Consider the following 21,001-nt stretch of genomic DNA (forward strand, 5'->3'; position numbering starts at 1 on the left):
CAGGATTACAGTTCTCTGCAGATCCCACATAAACCCCTCTTTGCTGGAGAACATAGCTGGCTGTCTATTTCTTTCAGGCCAATACAGTTATGCAAAAAAAAATCCTGGAAGGCAGGTTCATTTCCTGGCCTTTTCGGTGGGTTAAGGATCTGGCGTTGCCATGAGCTGTGGTGGAGGTCGCAGATGCAGCTTGGATCTGGTTTTGCTGTGGCTGTGGCTTAGGCCAGTGGCTACAGCTCCGATTAGACCCCTAGCCTGGGAACCTCCAAAAGCTGCAGGTGCAGCCCTAAAAAAACAAAAAGACAAAAAAAAAATAGTATACCTCTCTGACTTACTACAGTCTTCTTTCAAGTGCTATAATAATATACCATGTATATTATAAGAATCTTAACAATTAACACTCCCATTTTTTTTCTTCTGGCCTTTTGCTATCGTCACTATACCTTTTACTTCAATGTATAACATTCATAAGACATTGCTAATTTTTTTAGCTTTAAACAGTTAATTATCTTGGAAATATGTTTAAATATAAAACTTTAAAAAATATTTACTCATGTAATTATTTTCTCTGGTGTCTTACCTTATTTTTGTGGGTATGTAAATGTTAACAGGTTTTATACCTCATTTCACATACTTCCCACACATTAAATATAAGAAATTTGTCTTTTCATGTCATGACTTAAAATTTTAATGGAAGTATTGAAATATAATTTTCATATGATACACTTCAACCATTTAAAGTATATATATGATTAATGATGTTAAGTATATTCACAGTTGTTCAACCTTCACTACAATTTAATTTTATAAAATTTTTAGTACAAAAAAAAAAAAATCCTGGAGATCCATGGATACAGCCTAGTGCCTATAGCTAATAATATTGTATACTTAAAATTTGCTCGGAGGCGGGGGGGGAGGGCTAGATCTTATTAAGTGTTCTTAACACATACAAATAATAACAACAGCAATAATAATAATAAGGTGAGAGGAGTCTTCCAGAGGAAATGGATATGTTTTTGGCCTTGACAGTGGTGATGTGTTCATGGGCGCAATCTTATCCCCAAACTCTTTCGGTTGCATACGTTAAAAAATACGTACAGCTTTGTACACATCAATCCTAAGTCAATAAAATGGTTCAAAGAGAAGTGTCTCCACCCCTGAAGCACGGGACGCCCATGTCCCCTTCAGAAGGCTCTCTTTGGGTACCACTTGTTGTGGGTTTTAGAGGCTTCATCTGCCTGACCCCGAGAGGGCTCCACCAGCTTTCACACCTGGCTTGAACCTTTCTCTGCTCCTTCCAAACTTGAATGCAAGATTCTACCCTTGACAGAACCGGTCCTCGTTTAGGTAATGTTGAATGAAGATTCTAAACCTTTCTCAGGGTCTACAGTGTATACATATGACATACAAACCCTGTGTGTTAGATCCTTAAGGGTAAGTAGATAGAATAAAAGAAAGTAACTTTAAAACTTGATGAGGGAGTTCCCGTCGTGGTGCAGTGGAAACAAATCCGACTAGGAACCATGAGGTTGCAGGTTCGATCCCTGGCCTTGCTCAGTGGGTTAAGGATCTGGCGTTGCCATAAGCTGTGGTGTAGGTCGCAGATGCGGCTCGGATCCGGTGTTGCTGTGGCTGTGGTGCAGGACAGCAGCTGTAGCTCTGGTTGGACCCCTAGCTTGGGAACCTCCATATGCGGTGGGTGAGGCCCTAAAGAGCAAAATAATAATAATAATAAAATAAAACTTGATAAGATTCCACTGGACCTAAGAATTAAGTTACTGGTCCTAGGACTTTCCTGATGACATGCACAGTGCCTTTCTCTTCTTTTTCAGCTGAGGAAATTTGTGAGCCCAGCCCAGCGACAGACTCAAGAACCCATCCGGCATTTATTTAGAAGAGATACTTAAAATTACCTTCAGGGTTTTTTTTCCCCCCTCTGGTTGTGAAATCAATTCAGACATTCTCTGGTGTGAGTTTTCAGCCTGCCAGGAGCTAAGGGGGCTCTGAGGTGAGCGAGATGGTTTGGGGGCTGCAGCTGGCCCAGAGCCTCCTGTGGCTTCTGAAGCAAGGGGGCCACGCAGCAGCTTTGGGTGAAGGCTGCCCCTCACAGGCCTGGCATAGGCGGCTTTCCTCTTGGCGGCTGGTGGCTTCCATTCTGATTTTATGCTTTTCTCCTCTCATAAAATGTGTGTGCTTTACTTACCATAACAATGGGCATGTGTATGAGAAAACGCCAATCGCTTTTCTTGCCACTGAAAACAGTTATTTCACAACGCGAATTTGTTAATTGGAGATTCTGTGAACTTCCCTGCGTAATACCAGAATAGATCCTCGTTGCAGAAACTTCGGAAACTCCATTTTGGATAAAGAAATGTTACATTCTGGGAGTTCCTGTTGTGGCTCAGTGGTTAAAGAATCCGATTAGGAACCATGAGGTTGCGGTTCGATCCCTGGCCTCGCTCAGTGCGTTAAGGATCCGGCGTTGCCGTGAGCTGTGGTGTAGGTCGCAGACTCAGCTCGGATCCCACATTGCTGTGGCTGTGGTGTAGGCCGGTGGCTACAGCTCCGATTAGACCCCTAGCCTGGGAACCTCCATATGCCGCGGGAGCGGCCCTAGAAAAGGCACAAAGACAAAAAAAAAAAAAAGAAATGTTACATTCTAAGTAGGAAATGCATAATAATTAATATTGTCAGAATTATTACATGGTCCCCAGTTTTTGTCTCGGTACAAGTATATATGGATGTATAATAGATTAGAACAGCAACGTAAGAGTACTGTAAATTAAATCTCTAGACGGTAAAGTGAAGATATTATTTTAAATAAGTATACACTATTCCATCTTTGTAAGTGGACTTTTCTACATTCTGATTAATTTCACAGGACAGAGTCTTTAATGTTGGAATTATTTTTAATTATAGGGTTTAACGTTGGAACAGTCATGGCTAAGTGTCAACCAAACAGTTTTCAGAAAAGTTTTACAATTTACATTTCTACTAGTAGTATATGAGTTTGCCCATTTTTTCCTCACTCTTGAGAGCACTGAGTATTATCCTATGTTTTGTTCTTTTCCAATCTGATAGGTGAAAACTGTTAGCGAATTACTCTTTCAGTTTACATTTCTTAGATTTCTACTGAGGTCAAACAGGTTTAAAATGTTTGCTGAAAGTATCTATCAGTTGTGTGTTATTCCTTATCCCATTTATCTGTTGTCATATCTGGAGGTTTTCATATTGGTGTTTTGTTTTTGGTTTGTTTTTGTTTTTTGGTTTTTTTTGCTTTTTAGGGCCGCACCCGAGGCATATGGAAGTTCCCAGGCTAGGGATCGAATCAGAGCTACAGCTGCCAGCCTACACCATAGCCACAGCAACGAGGGATCCAAACAGCATCTGTGACCTACACCACAGCTCACAGCAACACTGGATCCTTAACCCACTGAGCAAAGCCTGGGATCAAACCTGCATCCTCATGGATCCTAGTCAGATTCGTTAACCACTTGAGCCACGACAGGAACTCCTCATGTTGTTTTAGAAATGCCCTTCACATACACTTTAGTGTATCCATTGCCATATTTTTCCTATTACTTTTTGAAATATTCTTTCAACTTAACCGTTTTAAGTTCCTAGTTTTTATTTATGTCTTGCACTGCTTTAATGCTTAAGAAAGGCATTTCCTACTTAGTCAATTAGTTATATATTGACATGTACCTTCTCCATCTTTTAAAAACAGTTAAACCTTATACTGTTATATAAAGATCCATTGCACTTATGAACATGATAAACGAAAGAAAACCCAAGATACCGAAGCTGGAGTCAGACCGGTAAGCCTGACCAGATGCCCGCCCCGCATGCCAGCATCATGGAAATCTTAGCGGCTCTCAGACTTGAGTGAGCATCAGAGCCCCCTGGACTGAAACCCAGATGCCGGCCCCTCCCTGGAGTTTCTGATTCAGTGTTTCGGGGGTGGGGTCCAGACACGAGTCTGAGGTGATGCTGATGCTCCGGGTTCAGGGACCCCACTTTGAGACCCGCTCCTGACCCTCATGCTTTCCAAGCTCCCTATTTCACAGACAGTAACATCGCTTTGGGGATTCAAATGCTCGCTGTCAATCTATGGGCCTTGTGACGGGCACGGCTGCTGAGAGCTATTTAGATTCCGCTAGATGATTCAGAACAGCAGCTTGGGATCTGAGACGCTGATAGAGTGGCACATTGACAAAATATTGGGGGGAGAACAATCCTGTTGGTGCCAGATTGGATGTGAGAAGAGGCGCTGCCTGCTGGGATGCAAGTTATCCTTAAAAGGACAGACGTCAAAGTCCTGGAATTTTCTAGGTCTTGGCCCCCTGGACCCAATACCTCGTAGGAATGAATAGAACTTCTTCTGTTTCACTTGTTTTCCTTGCAAGTTTTCAACCGTCCACCTCAAGGGACTGGTAATCTACCGTTTTAGAGATGAAAAAAATTGTAGCTCTTTAATAGATAACTCACTAGCTGGGACTCTGTTTTCTTTCCTTTAATTGTCCTTTCCCAATTATAAAAGTAATGCGTGCCTGTGGTTGAGCTTTTGAAAAATGCAGAAAGATATGATCACGCATCATCTTATCACATATGAAACATCCCTGTCTACGTTTTGATATATTTCTTCCCAGTTCTCTTACGCATGACAGATTTGGGATCATACTGGGCCTGTGGCTTTGTGCAGTGCTTCTTTCCTGTGTGGTGAACATGGTCTGGCAGGTACTCTCCACGGCCCTTGCATCGAGAATTTTAAACCTGCTCCCTGGCCATCTCAGCCCTGGCCCTGGGACGGGCACATAAAATGTCCTAAGCAAACGCCTGGGACCTGCGACTGGGAAGATTGGCCTCTTGATCAGAGCAGGGAACAGAGATCAAGAGTCTAGGCCCAGGAGGTCCCATAACGAATCTGACTAGCATTCATAAGGACACATGTTCTATCCCCGGCCTTGCTCCGCGGGTTAAGGATCCCGTGTTGCTATACCTGTGGCGTAGGCCAGCCACTGTAGCTCCAATTTGACCCCTAACCTGGGAGCCTCCATATACCTCGGGTGGGGCCCTGCCCTAAAAAGCAAATGAAAAAAAGAAAGGGGGAAAAAAAAAAAAAAGAGTCTAGGACCAAAGCAGAAATGGAAACCAGAGCAGACATGAGGCCAGAGTAAGAATGTGGGAATGATGGAGGGACAGAAGCCAAGCCTGGAGAGGCTCCTGGGGAGCAGCTGCAGGTGTTTGATTTCATTTGCTGTGTGTTATTCCACCAGCTGGGGAGGCGTGGACGGCTGGAAAGGAGGCTGAGCGGGCCTGTGGGTGGCGAAGTCAGAGTGACAAGCAGACCTTGATCTGCACCCAATCTGGGGATGGGTGGCCTAGCAGCATTTATGTTAGGATCCCTTACTGTGTCTTGGACGTGGCGCAGAGTTGAGAGACAAACTAGCTAGGATAACGAGACCGGCTTGTAGATGCACTAGTGAAGGCTTACCCTGAAGCACAAAGACCAGGGAGCCTGGTGAGTGTCTTACTTCTCCACCTCCAGTCCCAGACCCATGCCCACACATCCAATGCCATCCAATGAACAGATCCATGCAGTTCATTTTTTTTTCTTTTTAGGGCTGCACCCATGGCATATGGACATTCCTAGGCAAGGGTTCAAATAGGAGCTGCAGCTGCCAGCCCACGCCACAGCCACATCAATACCGGATCCAAGCTGCATCTGGGATCTACGCCTCAACTTACGACGATGCTGGATCCTTAACTCACTGAGCGAGGCCAGGGATAGAACCTGCATCCTCACAGACACTATGTCGGGTTCTTAACCTGCTGGGCCATGACAGGAACTCCTGTTTACTTCAATCTTCATGTTTCAGTTCTTAAACCAGAAAAATCAGTGGGATCTTAATGAATGAAGTTTGTGAATAAGGTAAAATGTGAGCCAAGGAGCAGAGGTGTTTTACTTACACCTACCAGTCCCGATTGTAAGATACCAATGGCCCCTCTCCTAGCTAAGGCAGGACTCATCCCTCTCTCTCCAGAAGAGCAAGCGTTTTACAGCAGTGTGCCTGGACCCTGGGCTAGATCGGCAGAGCTGTATGACGGCCCATGATGCTCAATATTATTTTTGCCGTGGTGCTGTCTGCAAGCTCACACACAGCGCTGGAGGTCAAGGGGGAGAAAAGATGAGGGGCTCTGCCCTGGGGACTCAGGTGAACCTGAGATGCAGGTGCTTCGGCATTCAGGAGCATCTGCTGCCTTAAAGGCACATTCTTGGCCACAAGTGGCCTCATGGTATGTGGTTCGAGTGACTGGCGGGGCAAAGTGACATGGAGGACCCCACTTCTCTGCAGTCACAATGGACCTGAAGCATTGAGTGTGAAAGCCCCCCCTACGTGGAGTCTGGCCCCCTCAGCCCCTCCCTCCCCTCCTCTTTGCCATTAACATAGAGCAAGTCCTAAGGCTGATTTCCAACACAATTGCACAAGTCCTGCTCAAATATATCCCTGCAGTAACAGCAAATGCACAGGACTTTGATGAATGAGGGGTACGAAGACAATAAGAATTTCGCCCCCATTATTACTTGCTACATACGAGAGAGGTTCTGAACTGGCTGCCAGGAAATCTGTAAGCCTCACTCTCAGAGGGAGGAGTACCCCTGGGAGGATGGAGAGTCTGGGGCGTGGCCCCCAGACCAGCCTCCTTGGGAAGGAGGCTGTGTTTGTAGCCAATTGCACCCCCCACCTTCACTGACACGTCACCTGAGCCCGGAAGAGATCTTCACAGGCTGATACAGATTTTCTGCCAAGAGCCGGGGGCTTGTGACTTTGGGGATGAGCATCAGCTGATAAATAGCTGTTTTTGCAGAATCCCGCTTGATTTGATTCCACCCTTGGCACGCCAGGCTAGCATGCCAGTGAGGCGCGAGCACTGGAAAACAGACTGAGTTAGCAAGATGAGCCTAGGGCCTGGGGGGAAATCACTTCTCAGAACACAGAGAACCACCCTGGTCACAGCTTTCCTCCACGGTAGGAAGCAATCAAAGCCTGCAGAAAATGAAAGGCTGTGGCAGCAATGCCGGGTCACAAGTTGAAGCCCAGGGACAGACTCATCCCCCTGTATGGCAGCCCGTCTCCAAGGTCACCCCCCATGACCTCTGCCTCCAGGTATTCACCAGGAGGTTGTCCTCTCCTCGTTCAGTGGGGATGGCCTGAATAACCAAGAGGACATTGCAGAAATGATGGAGCGTGACTTCCAGGGCCCGGTCATAAAAGACATCACAGCCTCTGCTTGGGACTCTCTTGGATCATTTGTTTTTCTGGAAGCCAGCTGCCATGTCATGAGGACACTCAAGCAGCACCATAGAGAGGTCCATGTGGCAAGGACCTGAGGCCTCCGGCCAACAGCCAGCATCACCTTGCTGGCCACATGAGCGAGCCACCTGGAAAAGCACAGCCTCCAGCCCCAGTCAAGCCTTCAGATGATCACAGCCCCCATCAGCATTCTGACTGTAACCTCTTGAAGATCCTAAAAAGCCAGAGCCACCCAGCTAAGCTGCTATGACATTCCTGACCTGCAGAAACTATGAGATAGTTGACAGTTACTGCTTTATGTCACTAGCTTTTGGTATAACCTATTATGCCACAATAGATCACTAGTACAGCCTTCCAAGTGTACCTTCATGTCTGTTTCCATAGGAAAGTGATTTTGTCCCTCATAGGAAGTCATGCCAGTGTCTCAAATGGATGGTCTTTTCCTTTCTGGAATATCAGTACCTCCTGCCATCAATATCCCCTGCCTGGAGACCCAGAGGCAGAAAGCTGCCTTTCTGCTGCTCTTCCTCTATATCATCTTCGACCGCTGCGGCAAAGTCAACGCACACGTACCCAGATGCACACGCACATGTACACATGCAAGTCCCCTTGTGTACATACAGGCGCTTTCTTCTACGCCTGAAAAATCACTCAGGCGCTGGGAATATAAGCTTTTTTTTTTTTTTTTCCAAGAAGGACCAGATGCTCTGGATGTTCTGAGGACAGTTTTCTCACACTGTCACTGAATGGGTAGATGGGGGGTGGGTAGCAAAGGAGGCTGACTATCAAGAGTGGATGGCTGGTCTTTCTCCTTTGCTAGTCCTCACACTCTGAGCTGGGCGAGAAGGAGCCAGAAAGTCACAGCCACAAGTCTATGCAGTACAATGGGCTAGGTGCTGAGGGCGCCACAACAAGGAAGTCCGGCTGCAAGGAGATTACAATCGAGTAGCCATCTCACCAATTAATCACTTCTTTGTTTTCTCTCTTTTCACTGTGTTTCCCCAACCAAATTCTTAAAAATCCAGGACTGTGTCTTCAATGTCTTTTGAAAAACCCACAGTGACTGTTAAGACTACGGGGCAAGGAACAGGTTCTTACTAAGTAAGGACTTGTTGGTTATAGGCAAGAGGGGTAGCAGCATAAGGAGAGAGATACATGCCAAGTGCAGTCCTTATCTAGACTGGAGAAGTATCCTTGGTTAAGGAAAAAAATACAAATGAAAGAAAGCACACTGTGTTTGAATGATGTTTTACATGTCTAGACAATAATTCAATTTAACTTAATGAATTATTTAACTCATTTTTAAAAAATTATTGATGAGCCATTCCCCCAATTCCATAATCACAAAATAATGGTCACATTTTCAGATTAAAGCGTTAATATAAAAATGATTTATAGCTCCTTAATAATTCAAAAGTAGATATCTGGAACTTTCTAAGAGATTTTTACAAGCTAGAAACAGAAGCAAATTGAGAAGCATCAAATACACATATTTAGATGAAACCATTCTGTTCTATTAAGAGGTCTGACAAGATGCAAACATACAAGGCAAACATGCCATCCTCCAGGCAAGGATCTCCTAGAGCCAGGAACAGAACTGGGCTCAGGTAGGACCAACAAGTCCTTTCTAAGTGTCCCCAGGAAAAAGATTTTTGTGAATCTGAGATGGAGGAATCTCATTTTCCCAAAATGTAAAGCTATTTTTTATATGTGAACAAATAGGGATATAGTTGACTCCTCCAAACATTAAAAGATTATAGTTTTGATTCTTTGTCCAGAGGACCTAGCATGGAGCTTAACTTAGACTCCCAGTTCAAGCAACGTATGTCACCTGAGCCCGGAAGAGATCTTCGCAGGCTGAACAGAAGCTCAAGAATTCAGAGTCAAACATTAGTTCCAGAAGCATGTTTACTGTCAAGGTAGTCTTTCAAAAAATTCTTACTCACCTGCCAGAATATGCTGTCTATTGTGTTTCCAAGAAAACCATCGCGACCTTCTGAAGACACCAGTTTGGGGCCAAGAATTGTCATGAATTCATCAAAATCCACCTGGCCATCCCCTGAAAGAAGATATAAATATGAGTTGAAAGTAATTGAAATTGACCTCCTGCACCCAATGAAATAAACATCTCCATGCTTTTCTCCTTGGCATGACCTCAATCAATGAAGAGCTAGAACCATTATTGAAAACTGTGCAACGTTCTCAAAACACCAATGTATATATAAGAAATTGGCAACTCATAGTACCTCCAACACCACATATTCCTAATCACTTGTCAGCATTCCTATCTAAATGCCTAACCAGCACCTCCTGCTGAAATGGCCACAATCACACACCTGCTGTACCTCCTGGACCTTAAATTTCTTAGCTGTACAGGACAGAAATTACAGCTTCATCCTTCTCTTCCTTCACCTTTGTCAAGCACACATAAATTCAGTCATTCAGTCTTACCGACTTCACTTCTTAAATACCTGTGGCTGCTATACCTTCTTTGCTAATGCAATTGATAGTTCCTTTCCAAAAAGACCTTGGTGGGAAAACCCTTCCAAGAATGAATATTCCTCATTATAAATACAATGTTACCAGTAAAATGTAATACAGTGTATAATGTACTAGCAAAATGGCTCTTACCTTCACATTTTCACCTCCATACTCTCTTCCATACTGTTGCATTTACTCTCCCCCAAAAATATCTGATCGTGCTTTATCAACTTTAATGGTGTCTTTGACCAAAAATAAGGAAATCACCTCAGGATAGTATTCAAGTCCCATTGTTCCTTTCCACACCTCTGGCTCCCCACTTCTGCACAAAATGCCCTGTGCTCCAGAGCTCCACGCCTCTGCCCATGCCCTTCCCTCCATCCAGGATGCCTTTCCCATTTGTCTATCTGGTAAACACCAACACATCCTCTAAGATGAAGCTTAAATCGGATGTTCTCTTATTGTTTCCTTCTTGAATCTTCCTCATCTCACTAGATAGAGTTGGCAAACTTTTTTCTGTCTCTCCTATTCATTTCATGCCCATCTATTTTAGAACTTGTCACCCTTTATCTCAGCCACGAATTTACACACCTGTCTCCCACCCGAACTGTGAGCTCTGCAAGGTCAGTGACCCAGTTTGAAACTTCTTTATATTCAACGGCATGGTGGGTACCTAAGATCCACTTATAGAATGAATGATGTCTCTTGCTGTTTTTTCTCTTTGCTCAGGTCAGCATACATTGAAATCTTTTATGCTAGAGCTGACACTGACCAAAAGGTGACCTTGAGCCACCATGGGCAAAAGCAGACCTTCGCTTTGTCTGAGACTCAGTGACTCATCAGTGTGCCATTCTGCACCCTTAGGACTGCTCAAGAGGATGTTTCCACCATGAGTTCACCACATCCTGGACCCAGCCTGTGAAGACAGCCCAGGTGTCTGCACACAAGTTTGCTGAAGTGCAGATCCACTGATCCACTCCCAGAGTGCAGCTGCCTTTCAGAACCTTCACTGAAAACCTATTGCCAAAAGCCAAGTAGATACCACCGTCAAGATATCAATACTTTGGAAAAGTCAGTCCAGGAACAGATGCCAGAATAGTTTTAGACAAACTTCCCAGAGGATAGTGGAGGCATGAGAAGTCAGTGGGAAACCTAAGACTGACCCACCAAATAGGGTGGGGCAGTCAACAGACTACTGAAAAGAAATGGACGGACTTCTCATTCAACAAGAAGAAAGGATCTAAAATTTCCCTCTGGCTGGTCCTCCGAAGGAGGCTAATTCAGGTGACAATGAGTTACCATCTTGCCTTTCAAATCAGTCAACACAACTAAAAGAATACTGCTCAATGCTGCCAGGAGTATGAAGAAGAGATGGGCTCTCCTAAGCACCCCTCGTATGCTCATCCTGGATTTTGGCAAGTAGTATTCCAGATGCTGTATCATGCTGGTTCCTTTTCACCTAATAACTTCACCTTTGAAGGAAAAGACAAAGCAAGAAAATTATCCTAACTGCAGACCAAGATTCTGCCCAAAGATAAGTCATCCTGTATTTGTGAAAGTGGAACGTTGGAAGCTGGAGGAAGATGAGAGTAGCCGAGTCTTGCTGGCATTCACACTGAGCCAGCACCACGTGGCTCCCAGCCTCAGACAGCCACACCTGTTAGATACACACACACGAACCCACTGCTCACCCCAAGCAGCCCCCACCAGTCACAGCTGGCTCTGGATGCCAAGAAGTCTCAGAGTGGAACATGCATTCTCAAGAGAGGAAGTGTCACCTTCGCTGAGATGAAAAGTGATTCTTAGGGGACCAAAAAAAAAAAAAAAAATCTGAGATGTTATAATGGCCTGTGGTCCTCCTAGGGCCACAGTACATAAACAGATACACAGTGTATCTGTGCTATTACAATGCCACAGGGTTGGGGCAACTAGGGAAACACGTGTCTTAAAAGGCACCTGACTGGGAGTGGCAGGAGGAGATGGAGGAAGCTGTTTGAGGAACACCGGCCTACATGATGCCCCAAGTTCCACGGTTCTCCTTCCCTGTGTCCTCCCTCTGGGGCTGGTCCCTGAGCAGTGGGCATGATCCCAACCATCTGTCACCCACAGTGAGGTCCAACAGTTCATCAAGGTGTCGAAGCCCAAGGGCATGGATCATTTTTTTGTTTTTTTGGCTTTTGTTTTAGGGCCGCACCTGAAGCATATGGAAGTTCCCAGGCGAGGGATCAAATCAAGACTGTAGCTGCTGGCCTACGCCAGAGTCACAGCAACATGGGATCCAAGCCGGGTCTGTAACCTACACCACTGCTCAAGGCAATGCCGGATCTTTAACCCATTGAGCGAGGCCAGGGATTGAACCCACATCCTCATGGATACTAGTTGGGTTCGTTACCAATGAGCCACGACGGGAACTCCCAATGGATCATTTTTTTTTATGGAGACCTCATGAGACCTTAACTAAAATATGTCCACCAGGCTGAGTCACACAAGCCCCTGGCCGTGGTGCAGTGGGCACTGCAAGCTCTTGCTTGGGAGCTCGTCCATAGGGACATAGCAGAACACCTGCTTCTCAGCCTGGAGAACCAAGCTGTCATTTTTTTTCTTTTTTTCTTTTTTGGCTGCACCCACAGCATGTGGAAGTTCCCGGACCAGAGACTGAACCTGAGCCACAGCAGCAACCCAAACTGCTGCAGAGACAACACCAGATCCTTCACCGGCTGCACCACAAGGGAACTCCAGAACCAGACTGTCTTTAAACAATCTACCTTCTGGTCAGGAGGAGGGAGAGCATCTCTACCTCCCCCAAACCTCCCCCCACTCCCCGGGTGACGGGAGAGCAGCACCCGGAACTGGTATGTTTCAAGGGTCCACATGGAATTCTGGGTAGAGTTATCAGGCAGTGCTCAGAGGTGTGCTTGGCTGAGAACACCAAGCCCTAAGCGGACGAGGAGAAACGATGCTGCAAACGACATCCTGGCCTCAGTGAAGGCAGCAGCTTCTGCCTGACTCAAATCCTTGGCCAGAGGGGAAGCTCAGGACCCCATGGGCCATGCCAGCTGTGACACAGGTGGCTTGGCAGAGACCTTCTGCTGCTCAGAGGAGAGGTCTGGTTCACTGGAGGACTTGCTTCTAGTTATTTAGCAGCGGACATTTGGACTTCAGATTTTATTGGTCAAATGTGATTCTTCACCGCCCCCCCCTTTTTACTATCATTGAGTAAAGGGAGAGTCCTTCAAGCTCATATCTGGAGTTATTTCTAATTATTTTTAGGGGGGGCCCTCACCATCTCTCTCTCTCTCTTAGGACCATCCGGGTCCTGGCTCCTGAGTAGCTGTGTAGACTATACATGTTCTGCAGCCTTTTGGTAAAACATACACTCCTCCCTCTGACACACAGTTTGACACGAGTCCTGCCAGCCAGCCAGGGTTCTATTCAGATTTAGACTGAGGAAGAGCTCCTATGGCAGATCCTGGAGTAAAGGAAAAACAGCCCTGGGAACACCCCACCAGCTATCCATGCTGCTTCCAGAAGTCTAGCCCCCACATCCCACCCCCTCACTCCATCCATTCCAGGAGAACTCAGACACACACACTCTGAGAGAGGCTTTTCACTTAGTCCCTTTCACTAAAGCCACCCCCAGGCCAAAGCAAGGTCTGGGAAGTCTGATGATGCTCTTAATACTGAGCATTCACAAGGCAGAGGCATCATTTAAAGAAATCGCCACACTTGGAGCTCCCTGGTGGTCTAGTGGTTAAGGAGCCGGCATTGTCACTGGCGTAGCCCAGGTCACTGTTGTGGCACAGGTCCAGTCCCTGGCCAGGGAACTTCTGCATGCTGTGGGCACAGCCAAAATAAAAATAAATAAATAAAGAGGTCAGGAAATCACTGCACCCTCGTTCATTTAAGCCTGCCAGTGGTCCATTTCACAGATGAGAAAACTGAGGCACAGAGAGGTTGAGTAACTGGCAGAAGCTCACACAGGGGTGCAGAGCTGGGATGGCAAGCCCAGCAGTCTGCTTGTGCTGTGGCTGCCTCAGTAGGCCAGGTGATATCTGGCTCCATCGGGAACTCTCCTCCCCTGACCCCAGCATTCCCCGGCCGGGGAGTGCTATGGCTGCCCGGCACACAGCAGCCCGCAGAAATCCAGGCTGCTCTTTTGCCTCGCTGTTGGGCCTCAGGTCAGCTGCTAGAGGTCTTTCTTAAGCATTTAAAAGAGTGACAGTAAGTAATGGGAAATATCGATTTCACACGTCCTATGTGCCAGACATTGAACTCAAGGCCTTACATTTATTGCCTTGTTTGATTCTCCCCAACACGATGAATCGCTTCTGCCTGTCCACATTTTCATCATGAGAAGACTTCAGCAAGAAGAAGTTAGACGTAAGGAGGTCAAGGCCAGGCAGCTAGGATGCACCAGCAACAGGGATCAGCTTGGAACCCCTGAGGTTAACCTCCATGCTGCAAAGCCTCCCTCTGTGTCAGAGGCCCCAGCCTAATTCCTGGCCCAGGTTCATACCTCTCTTCAAAGTCTGACAGTATAGTACATTTCCCTCTATGGCTATTCAGGAAGGAATTCAGTGGGGATTCAGGAGGATGGCTTTTGGGGGCATTAATGCAAATGACCATTACTGCAAATGAAAGCTAATTGTTTTCCAAATGGCCCTTCTGCCTGCAGTGAGGGCAGAAGCTCTCTTTGGACGGTCAGTTCTCAGAGGCTCCAGGTCTCTTGCATATAACCTTCCAGGCATCTGAAACCTCTTCCCTTACCCCGCCAAAAAAAGAATGGGTCTGATGAATGAGGCCTGCGCCTGGCAGGGTGGCATCAGGCTGGCATTCTTCGTTCACACATCCCCTAAAGACAAAGTGGACATCTTTCCAGGCCTGCCGCCTTGCACAGAATTTTCTGAATGCAAAAACTTCATTTGGTTAAGTTGTGTCACAAATCTTGAGCAAGCACGTACACACAGAGCGAAAGAAGGAAATTTATTCCTACGAGGCCTCATTCCCCCTCCACAAGCTTCCAAATATCATGATCCACTTAGCAAGACGTGCAGGAAGCTAACCTGCCCAGGATTGCATCTGATTGCTTCCCACTGCTAGTAAGTCTGAGTAATGAACTTGAACGAGGGCAGGGAGCCACGGGAGGGCCAGGACGGCACGGCATTCGTTAAGATCAACCAGCTGAAACTTTCACAAGAGGTAAAATAAAAATAAAAATCCCTACAAAATAAAAGGAAGGAAAGGCCTATACGGGGGCGGGGGGGGGGGGAGTGATGGGCTGGGAAAGAGCACAAGGAGACAGATGAGGAGGAAGCAGAAATGTCCGCCTAGGACTCCGTTTGAATTAATTGACTCAATTCCAAAAGCACACCCGCAAAGGAGCAGATGAGTAGGCAGGAGAGGTAAAGAGACACAGGCTTACCTTCTGGGAGGATGCAATCCATCACCCAGGACAGAATCAAGTGGGGGCTGCAGCTGACCTAAAAGCACTGAGCTAGGGCGGAGTAAAGGCTCCAATTTGGAAACTCTCCGTGGATGGGCAGTGGGCCCTTAAGGGAAGGAAGGTTTGATCAAGCTGAAAGGGGAGGTGAGGTGAGCAGCCTGGACAATGCGGGGACACCAGGAAGGATGGAGGATGGCCAGGAGCAGCAACCACCCTTCCTTCCCTCTGGATCGAGGGTTCCTGCGGGAAGAGAGCAGGAGGCAATCAGCCCTGCGTGTCCCTGATGCAGGCAGTTAAGAGCATCACCCACCACTAAGCGTCATCCGATGAAACTCCTCTGCCTAATGCTTCAACTTCAAGCTCTAATCAAGTGTGAGGGACCGAACTGGGTCCCTGAAAAATTCATCCGTTGAAGCCCTAACCCCCAATGTGCCTGGATTTGGAGACTGAGGTCTGAAAGAAGTAATTAAGGTTAAATGAGGTCACAGGGGTGGGGCCCTAATCCAATAGGGCTGGTGTCCTTGTAAGGAGAGGAAGAGATGCCAGGAGTGCAAGCACAGCGGAAGGGCACAGCGGGAAAGCAGCCATCTGCAAGCCGAGGAACAAGCTCCTATCAGAAACCAACCCTGACATGACCTTGGTCTTGGATTTCCAGTCCCTGGAAGTGAGAGAAATAGAGTTCTGGTTTTTGTTGTGGTAGTTGATGTTTTTACATTTATAATTCAATTTATTTTTTAAATTTATATTTTATTGTTATTTCTGCCAACACGCTTTTATTCCCCCTACTGTACAGCATGGGAACCCAGTTACACATACATGTATACACAATTTTTTCTCCCATTATCGTGTTGTGTTGTCAGTACCTAGACACAGTTCTCAGTGCTACACAGCAGGATCTCATTGTTAATCCATTCCAAAAGCAATAGTTTGCATCTGTTAACCCCAAGCTCCCAATCCCTCCCACTCCCTCCCCCTCCCCCTGGGCAACCACAAGTCTGTTCTCCAAGTCCATGAGTTTCTTTTCTGTGGAAAGGTTCATTTGTGCCGTATATTAGATTCCCGATATGTGATATCAAATGGTATTTGCCTTTCTCTTTCTTACTTCACTCAGTATGAGAGTCTCTAGTTCCATCCATGCTGCTGCAAAAGGCATTGTTTCGTCCTTTTTATGGCTGAGTAGTATTCCATTGTGTAAGCCACGTCAGCTGTGGTGTTTTACTACAGCAGCCCAAGCTGCCTAACACATCAAGGTAGGGAAGAATGATGAGCTCCTGGGAAACTGGACTCCTCTTTGCACTCTTTAGAGCCTAAAATTGAGATTTAAGAGTGCCATTCTGATAAGCTGTTAGTCTATATAAGAGGCAGGAGAAGAGTACCTGAAAGAAAGAGTCTAAGAGGAGAACCAAGAAAGAGAGGGCTGCGCTAGATAACAAGAGAGACCAAGATGCAATAAGGGGCTGGTGGCCAGTCTCCAGGAACGCTGAATGCCACAGAGGACCAAGTAGGAGAAAAGGCGTTGTATGAATGATGACTACACCTGGGAGTAGTGGTGGACAAAACCACACCCTTGCCCAACAGCAGCACCTGAATTTGTGCATAAGAAGGGCTCAGGAATAGCACCTTGGTTGGAAGGGGTCTACAGCTCTTCCCAAGTAGGGTACACAATAGAAGGATCACACCCTGATCTCTGAGCTCTCTACTGGACGGATCTCAAGACCCACCTTCAAGTTCAATGGTTCACTATGAGATGCCCAGGACTCAGCCTATGGTCCTACTCATGGCTATGGTTTACTGCTGTGAAAGATTAGAAAGCACAGTTGTCAAAGGGAAAAGGTGCCTGGGGTGAAGTCTGGAGGAAACCAGGCACAAGTGTCCAGAATTCTCTCCCAGAGGAGTCAACAGGACTTGTGTACCTCTGCCAGCAATGAGTAGTTGCAACATACGTGAACTCCTGTCCATCAGAAGAACTCAGTAGAGTCCCATTGTCTAAGGTATTTATCGGTGGTTGGTCACATAGGCACTCTGTACCTGGCATGGACTAAAATTCAAGACTCCCAGAAGGAAAGCAGGTCCTTAACATAAACCGTATTGCATGAACAACTCTGGCACAGTAAGTCACTCTTAGCTTTTAGGAATGATGGGGACCTCCCCCCTGCCAAGGCCTGGGCTAACCTTGCAAGCAGGACTTTCTAAGAGTTAATGCCTGTTGCATTAACTCTTTTCTGCACCCATTTCTAACTTCATTGGAATTCTGGAGTCATTGGGCCAAGGCCACAGAAATCTATAGAGATCAACACAGATACCTAGAACAGGAAGAGATGCACAGCTTCCCATGATTCAGAGTCCCTAATACAGATCTCACAGCTGCTGGGGACACAAGGGAGAGTCTGCCTGGACCTGAGAGGCTAAACTGTGCTGCGCCACGGCTCAGCCATTATTCTGAAAGGCCCAGAACAGTCTCTTCATCCCCTGCTTCTGCTCACAGAACTATACATACATCAAGTGTCCCTAGTTCCCAGTTTCTGAACTGCCCTGTCCTCACTCTGTTGGTCAAAGCAGAATGGAGACCCAGACAACCCAGGCCATGCATCTGCCTCCAGCCACTCAGCATCCCAGGGAGCCTGTTTCTCAGGGAAGCTGAACATTAAGCAGAGTTTTTACATTTATTCTAAACCCCAGAATAACGGACATAGAAAAGATGCTTTTATGTCCACTTTACATTCAAATGGGAAATATCAGTTGGCCCCAGGAGACCCAGAAAGCCAAGGCAGCATGGGGGTGAGGGTGGGGTTGTTGGAGGCTGGTAGCACCTCCTAGCACTGTCACTGCCCACTCTTTTTTTTTTTTTTTTTTTTTGTCTTTTTGCTATTTCTTTGGGCCGCTCCCGCGGCATATGGAGGTTCCCAGGCTAGGGGTCAAATCGGAGCTGTAGCCACTAGCCTACGCCAGAGCCACAGCAACGCAGGATCCGAGGTGCGTCTGTAACCTACACCACAGCTCACGGCAACGCTGGATCGTTAACCCACTGAGCAAGGGCAGGGACCGAACCCGCAACTTCATGGTTCCTAGTCGGATTCGTTAACCACTGCGCCACGACGGGAACTCCCTGCCCACTCTTATTTCTCCTCCGAGTAGGAGCAGGGGCAAATCAACAGGGCTGGCCCTTTGAAGATGTGCATAGTCCATGCTCAGGGCTGGGACCCTTCCCCCGGTAGTGTTTCTCCTCCACACCGTAGGTTCCTCCGAGCTTGGTCTGGTCAGAGTAAGTCCCGCCAGCCTACCTCTTGTCTTATTTTCTGCATAGGGATACAGGCCATGAACAAGGTTGCATATAAAGGGGCATTTATTTCTTATGCCTAGAGCTCTTGTGCACAAGTCTCCCTCAGGGATCCATGCAGAAAAGAATCTGTCAAGACAAGACAGACCATGTGTCTTCCTAGCACCAAACTCGCCTTCTACTCCAACAGCTGCAAGGTCATTTCTAACCTTCAGAGAACTGTTTTGACTTAAAAATTCTGATCTGAAATATGGTCGGGAGGGAGTAAGTTAGGAGAAAATCGATGCAATGACTGTAGAATAATCCTGACTTCAGGATTAAGAAGAAGGAAGTTATTGGGTACCTTTTCACACAACTGGGGGCCATCTGGATGTCTTCTTTGGAAAAATGTCTATTTAGTTCCTCTGCTCATGTTCTTTTTTTTTTTTTTTTTTTTGTCTTTTTGCTATTTCTTTGGGCCGCTTCCGCGGCATATGGAGGTTCCCAGGCTAGGGGTCTAATCGGAGCTGTAGTCTCCGGCCTACGCCAGAGCCACAGCAACGCAGGATCTGAGCCTCGTCTGCAACCTACACCACAGCTCACGGCAACGCCAGATCGTTAACCCACTGAGCAAGCGCAGGGACCGAACCCGCAACCTCATGGTTCCTAGTCGGATTCGTTAACCACTGCGCCACGACGGGAACTCCCCCTCTGCTCATGTTCTAATCAGATTGTTTGTTTGTTTGTTTGTTTTGTTATTGAGCTGGATGCTGCTGCTGAAGGGTACAGACTTAACGATCAGCTGAGAAATAAGTCCTGGAGATCTAGACACTAAAGTGATTGTAGCCACTAAAACTGAATTATACACATTAAACTTGCTAAGAGACCAGATCTTTTTTTTTTTTTTTTTTTTTTTTTTTTGGTCTTTTTAGGGCTGCACCCACGCCATATGGAGGTTCCCGGGCTAGGGGTCGAATCAGAGCTGTAGCTGCCGGCCTACACCAGAGCCACAGCAACGCCAGATCTGAGCCGTGTCTGTGACCTACACCGCAGCTCACGGCAACACCGGATCCTTAACCCACTGAGCAAGGCCAGGGATTGAACCCACAACCTCATGGTTCCTAGTCAGATTCATTAACCATTGAGCCACGATAGGAATTCCCATGAGACCAGATCTTACTTGTTCCCAACACTAGAAAAAATGATTATGTGACATGATGGAGCTGTTAGCTAATGCTACACTGGTAATCATTTTGAAGTATAAATGTATCAAATTTTTAAAAAAAAAAGAAGAAAAAGAATGAAAATGGCACAGCAAGTTAAGGATCCAGCATTGTTACCATAGTGGTTTGGGTTGCTGCTGTGGCACGGGTTCAGTTCTTGACCCAAAACTTCTGCACGCCATGGGTGTGGCTGGACAAAGAAACAGAGAATGAAGATAATTTCTCATGTGCCTTCACTCAACTTCCCACTGAAGAGTCCATGAAACTAGAAAAAGACCAAAATCATCCCAGAAGTTCTAAAAGCTGTGATATCCATCAATCGCTTGAAAAAAATCTGGGGAAATGTTTACCAACCGCAACCCCAGTGAAGCAGATGGAGAAATAAAACTGGTGGCCTGTGCAGGCTGCACTCTTGGAAAGAGGGCTGCAGCACCTGCCAAGAAGTGGTAGGAAGAGACGTGAGCATCATACACGGTCCTCCCTCCATACCCAGAGACCCAGACTCGGCAAAATCTAGAAACCCAAGCAACCAGCTCCCCGTGCCTGTGCTCAAGTTTCTAGGAAGTCTGGCATCTTGTCCTTGACTCTGTCATCCCTTTTCTCTCCTTCTCTGGTACCTCCCTTTCAGTCTCCATTTGCAGGCACAACCCCAGCTATTGCAAAGGCAGCAGCTCCAGCACTGGCCGCCAGCATCACACTGCAGGCTCCAGTCTCCATGCCCTAAGCAGGGCAGAGACCGTAGAAACCCAGAGTGGAATAAGTGTTGGGGGGTGTTACCATTTTTTAATATACTGCTTCCTTTTTTTGCTTTGTAGGGTCACACTCATGGCATATGGAAGTTCCCAGGCTAGGGATCAAATTGGAGCTATATAGCCGCCGGCCTATGCCAGAGCCACAGCAACACGGAATGTGAACCACATCTGCAACCTACACCACAGCTCATGGCAATGCTGGACCTCCGATCCACTGAGTAGGGCCAGGGATCAAACCTGCATCCTCATGGATACTAGTCAGATTCATTTCTGCTGTGCCACAATGGGAACTCCTGATATACTGCTTCTTGATCATTAATCTTTCATCATAAGTTCTTCTCTGACTTAGATGATTGGCGAGTAGAAGCAAGAAAACACTCTGTCCAGTATTCTTTTACTGAATACTTAACTAGACACAGGAAGCTGTACTAGGTACTGCATATTTCTCTCCCATAACTAGATATTTGAAACTCAAGTGGGAAAACCCACAGAGGCCGATGGTTGGTCAAGGCTGGGACCAAGGTCTCCAT

At 46.6% G+C, this 21,001-nt stretch overlaps 1 protein-coding gene across 6 annotated transcripts in view; it reads right to left on the minus strand.

Annotated features, from left to right (window-relative positions):
• The window catches only part of CALN1 (calneuron 1), a 472,970-nt gene that overhangs the window by 154,179 nt on the left and 297,790 nt on the right, over window positions 1–21,001 (minus strand). For all 6 annotated transcript variants that reach the window (XM_021086351.1, XM_021086352.1, XM_021086350.1 and 3 more), the window contains one exon: window positions 9,263–9,375. In XM_021086351.1, coding sequence (XP_020942010.1) covers window positions 9,263–9,375 — 113 coding nt within the window. The remainder of the gene's footprint in view (window positions 1–9,262; window positions 9,376–21,001) is intronic.

Source organism: Sus scrofa, chromosome 3, assembly GCF_000003025.6.
Source record: "Sus scrofa isolate TJ Tabasco breed Duroc chromosome 3, Sscrofa11.1, whole genome shotgun sequence".
In the NCBI taxonomy this organism is placed as follows: Eukaryota; Metazoa; Chordata; class Mammalia; order Artiodactyla; family Suidae; genus Sus; species Sus scrofa.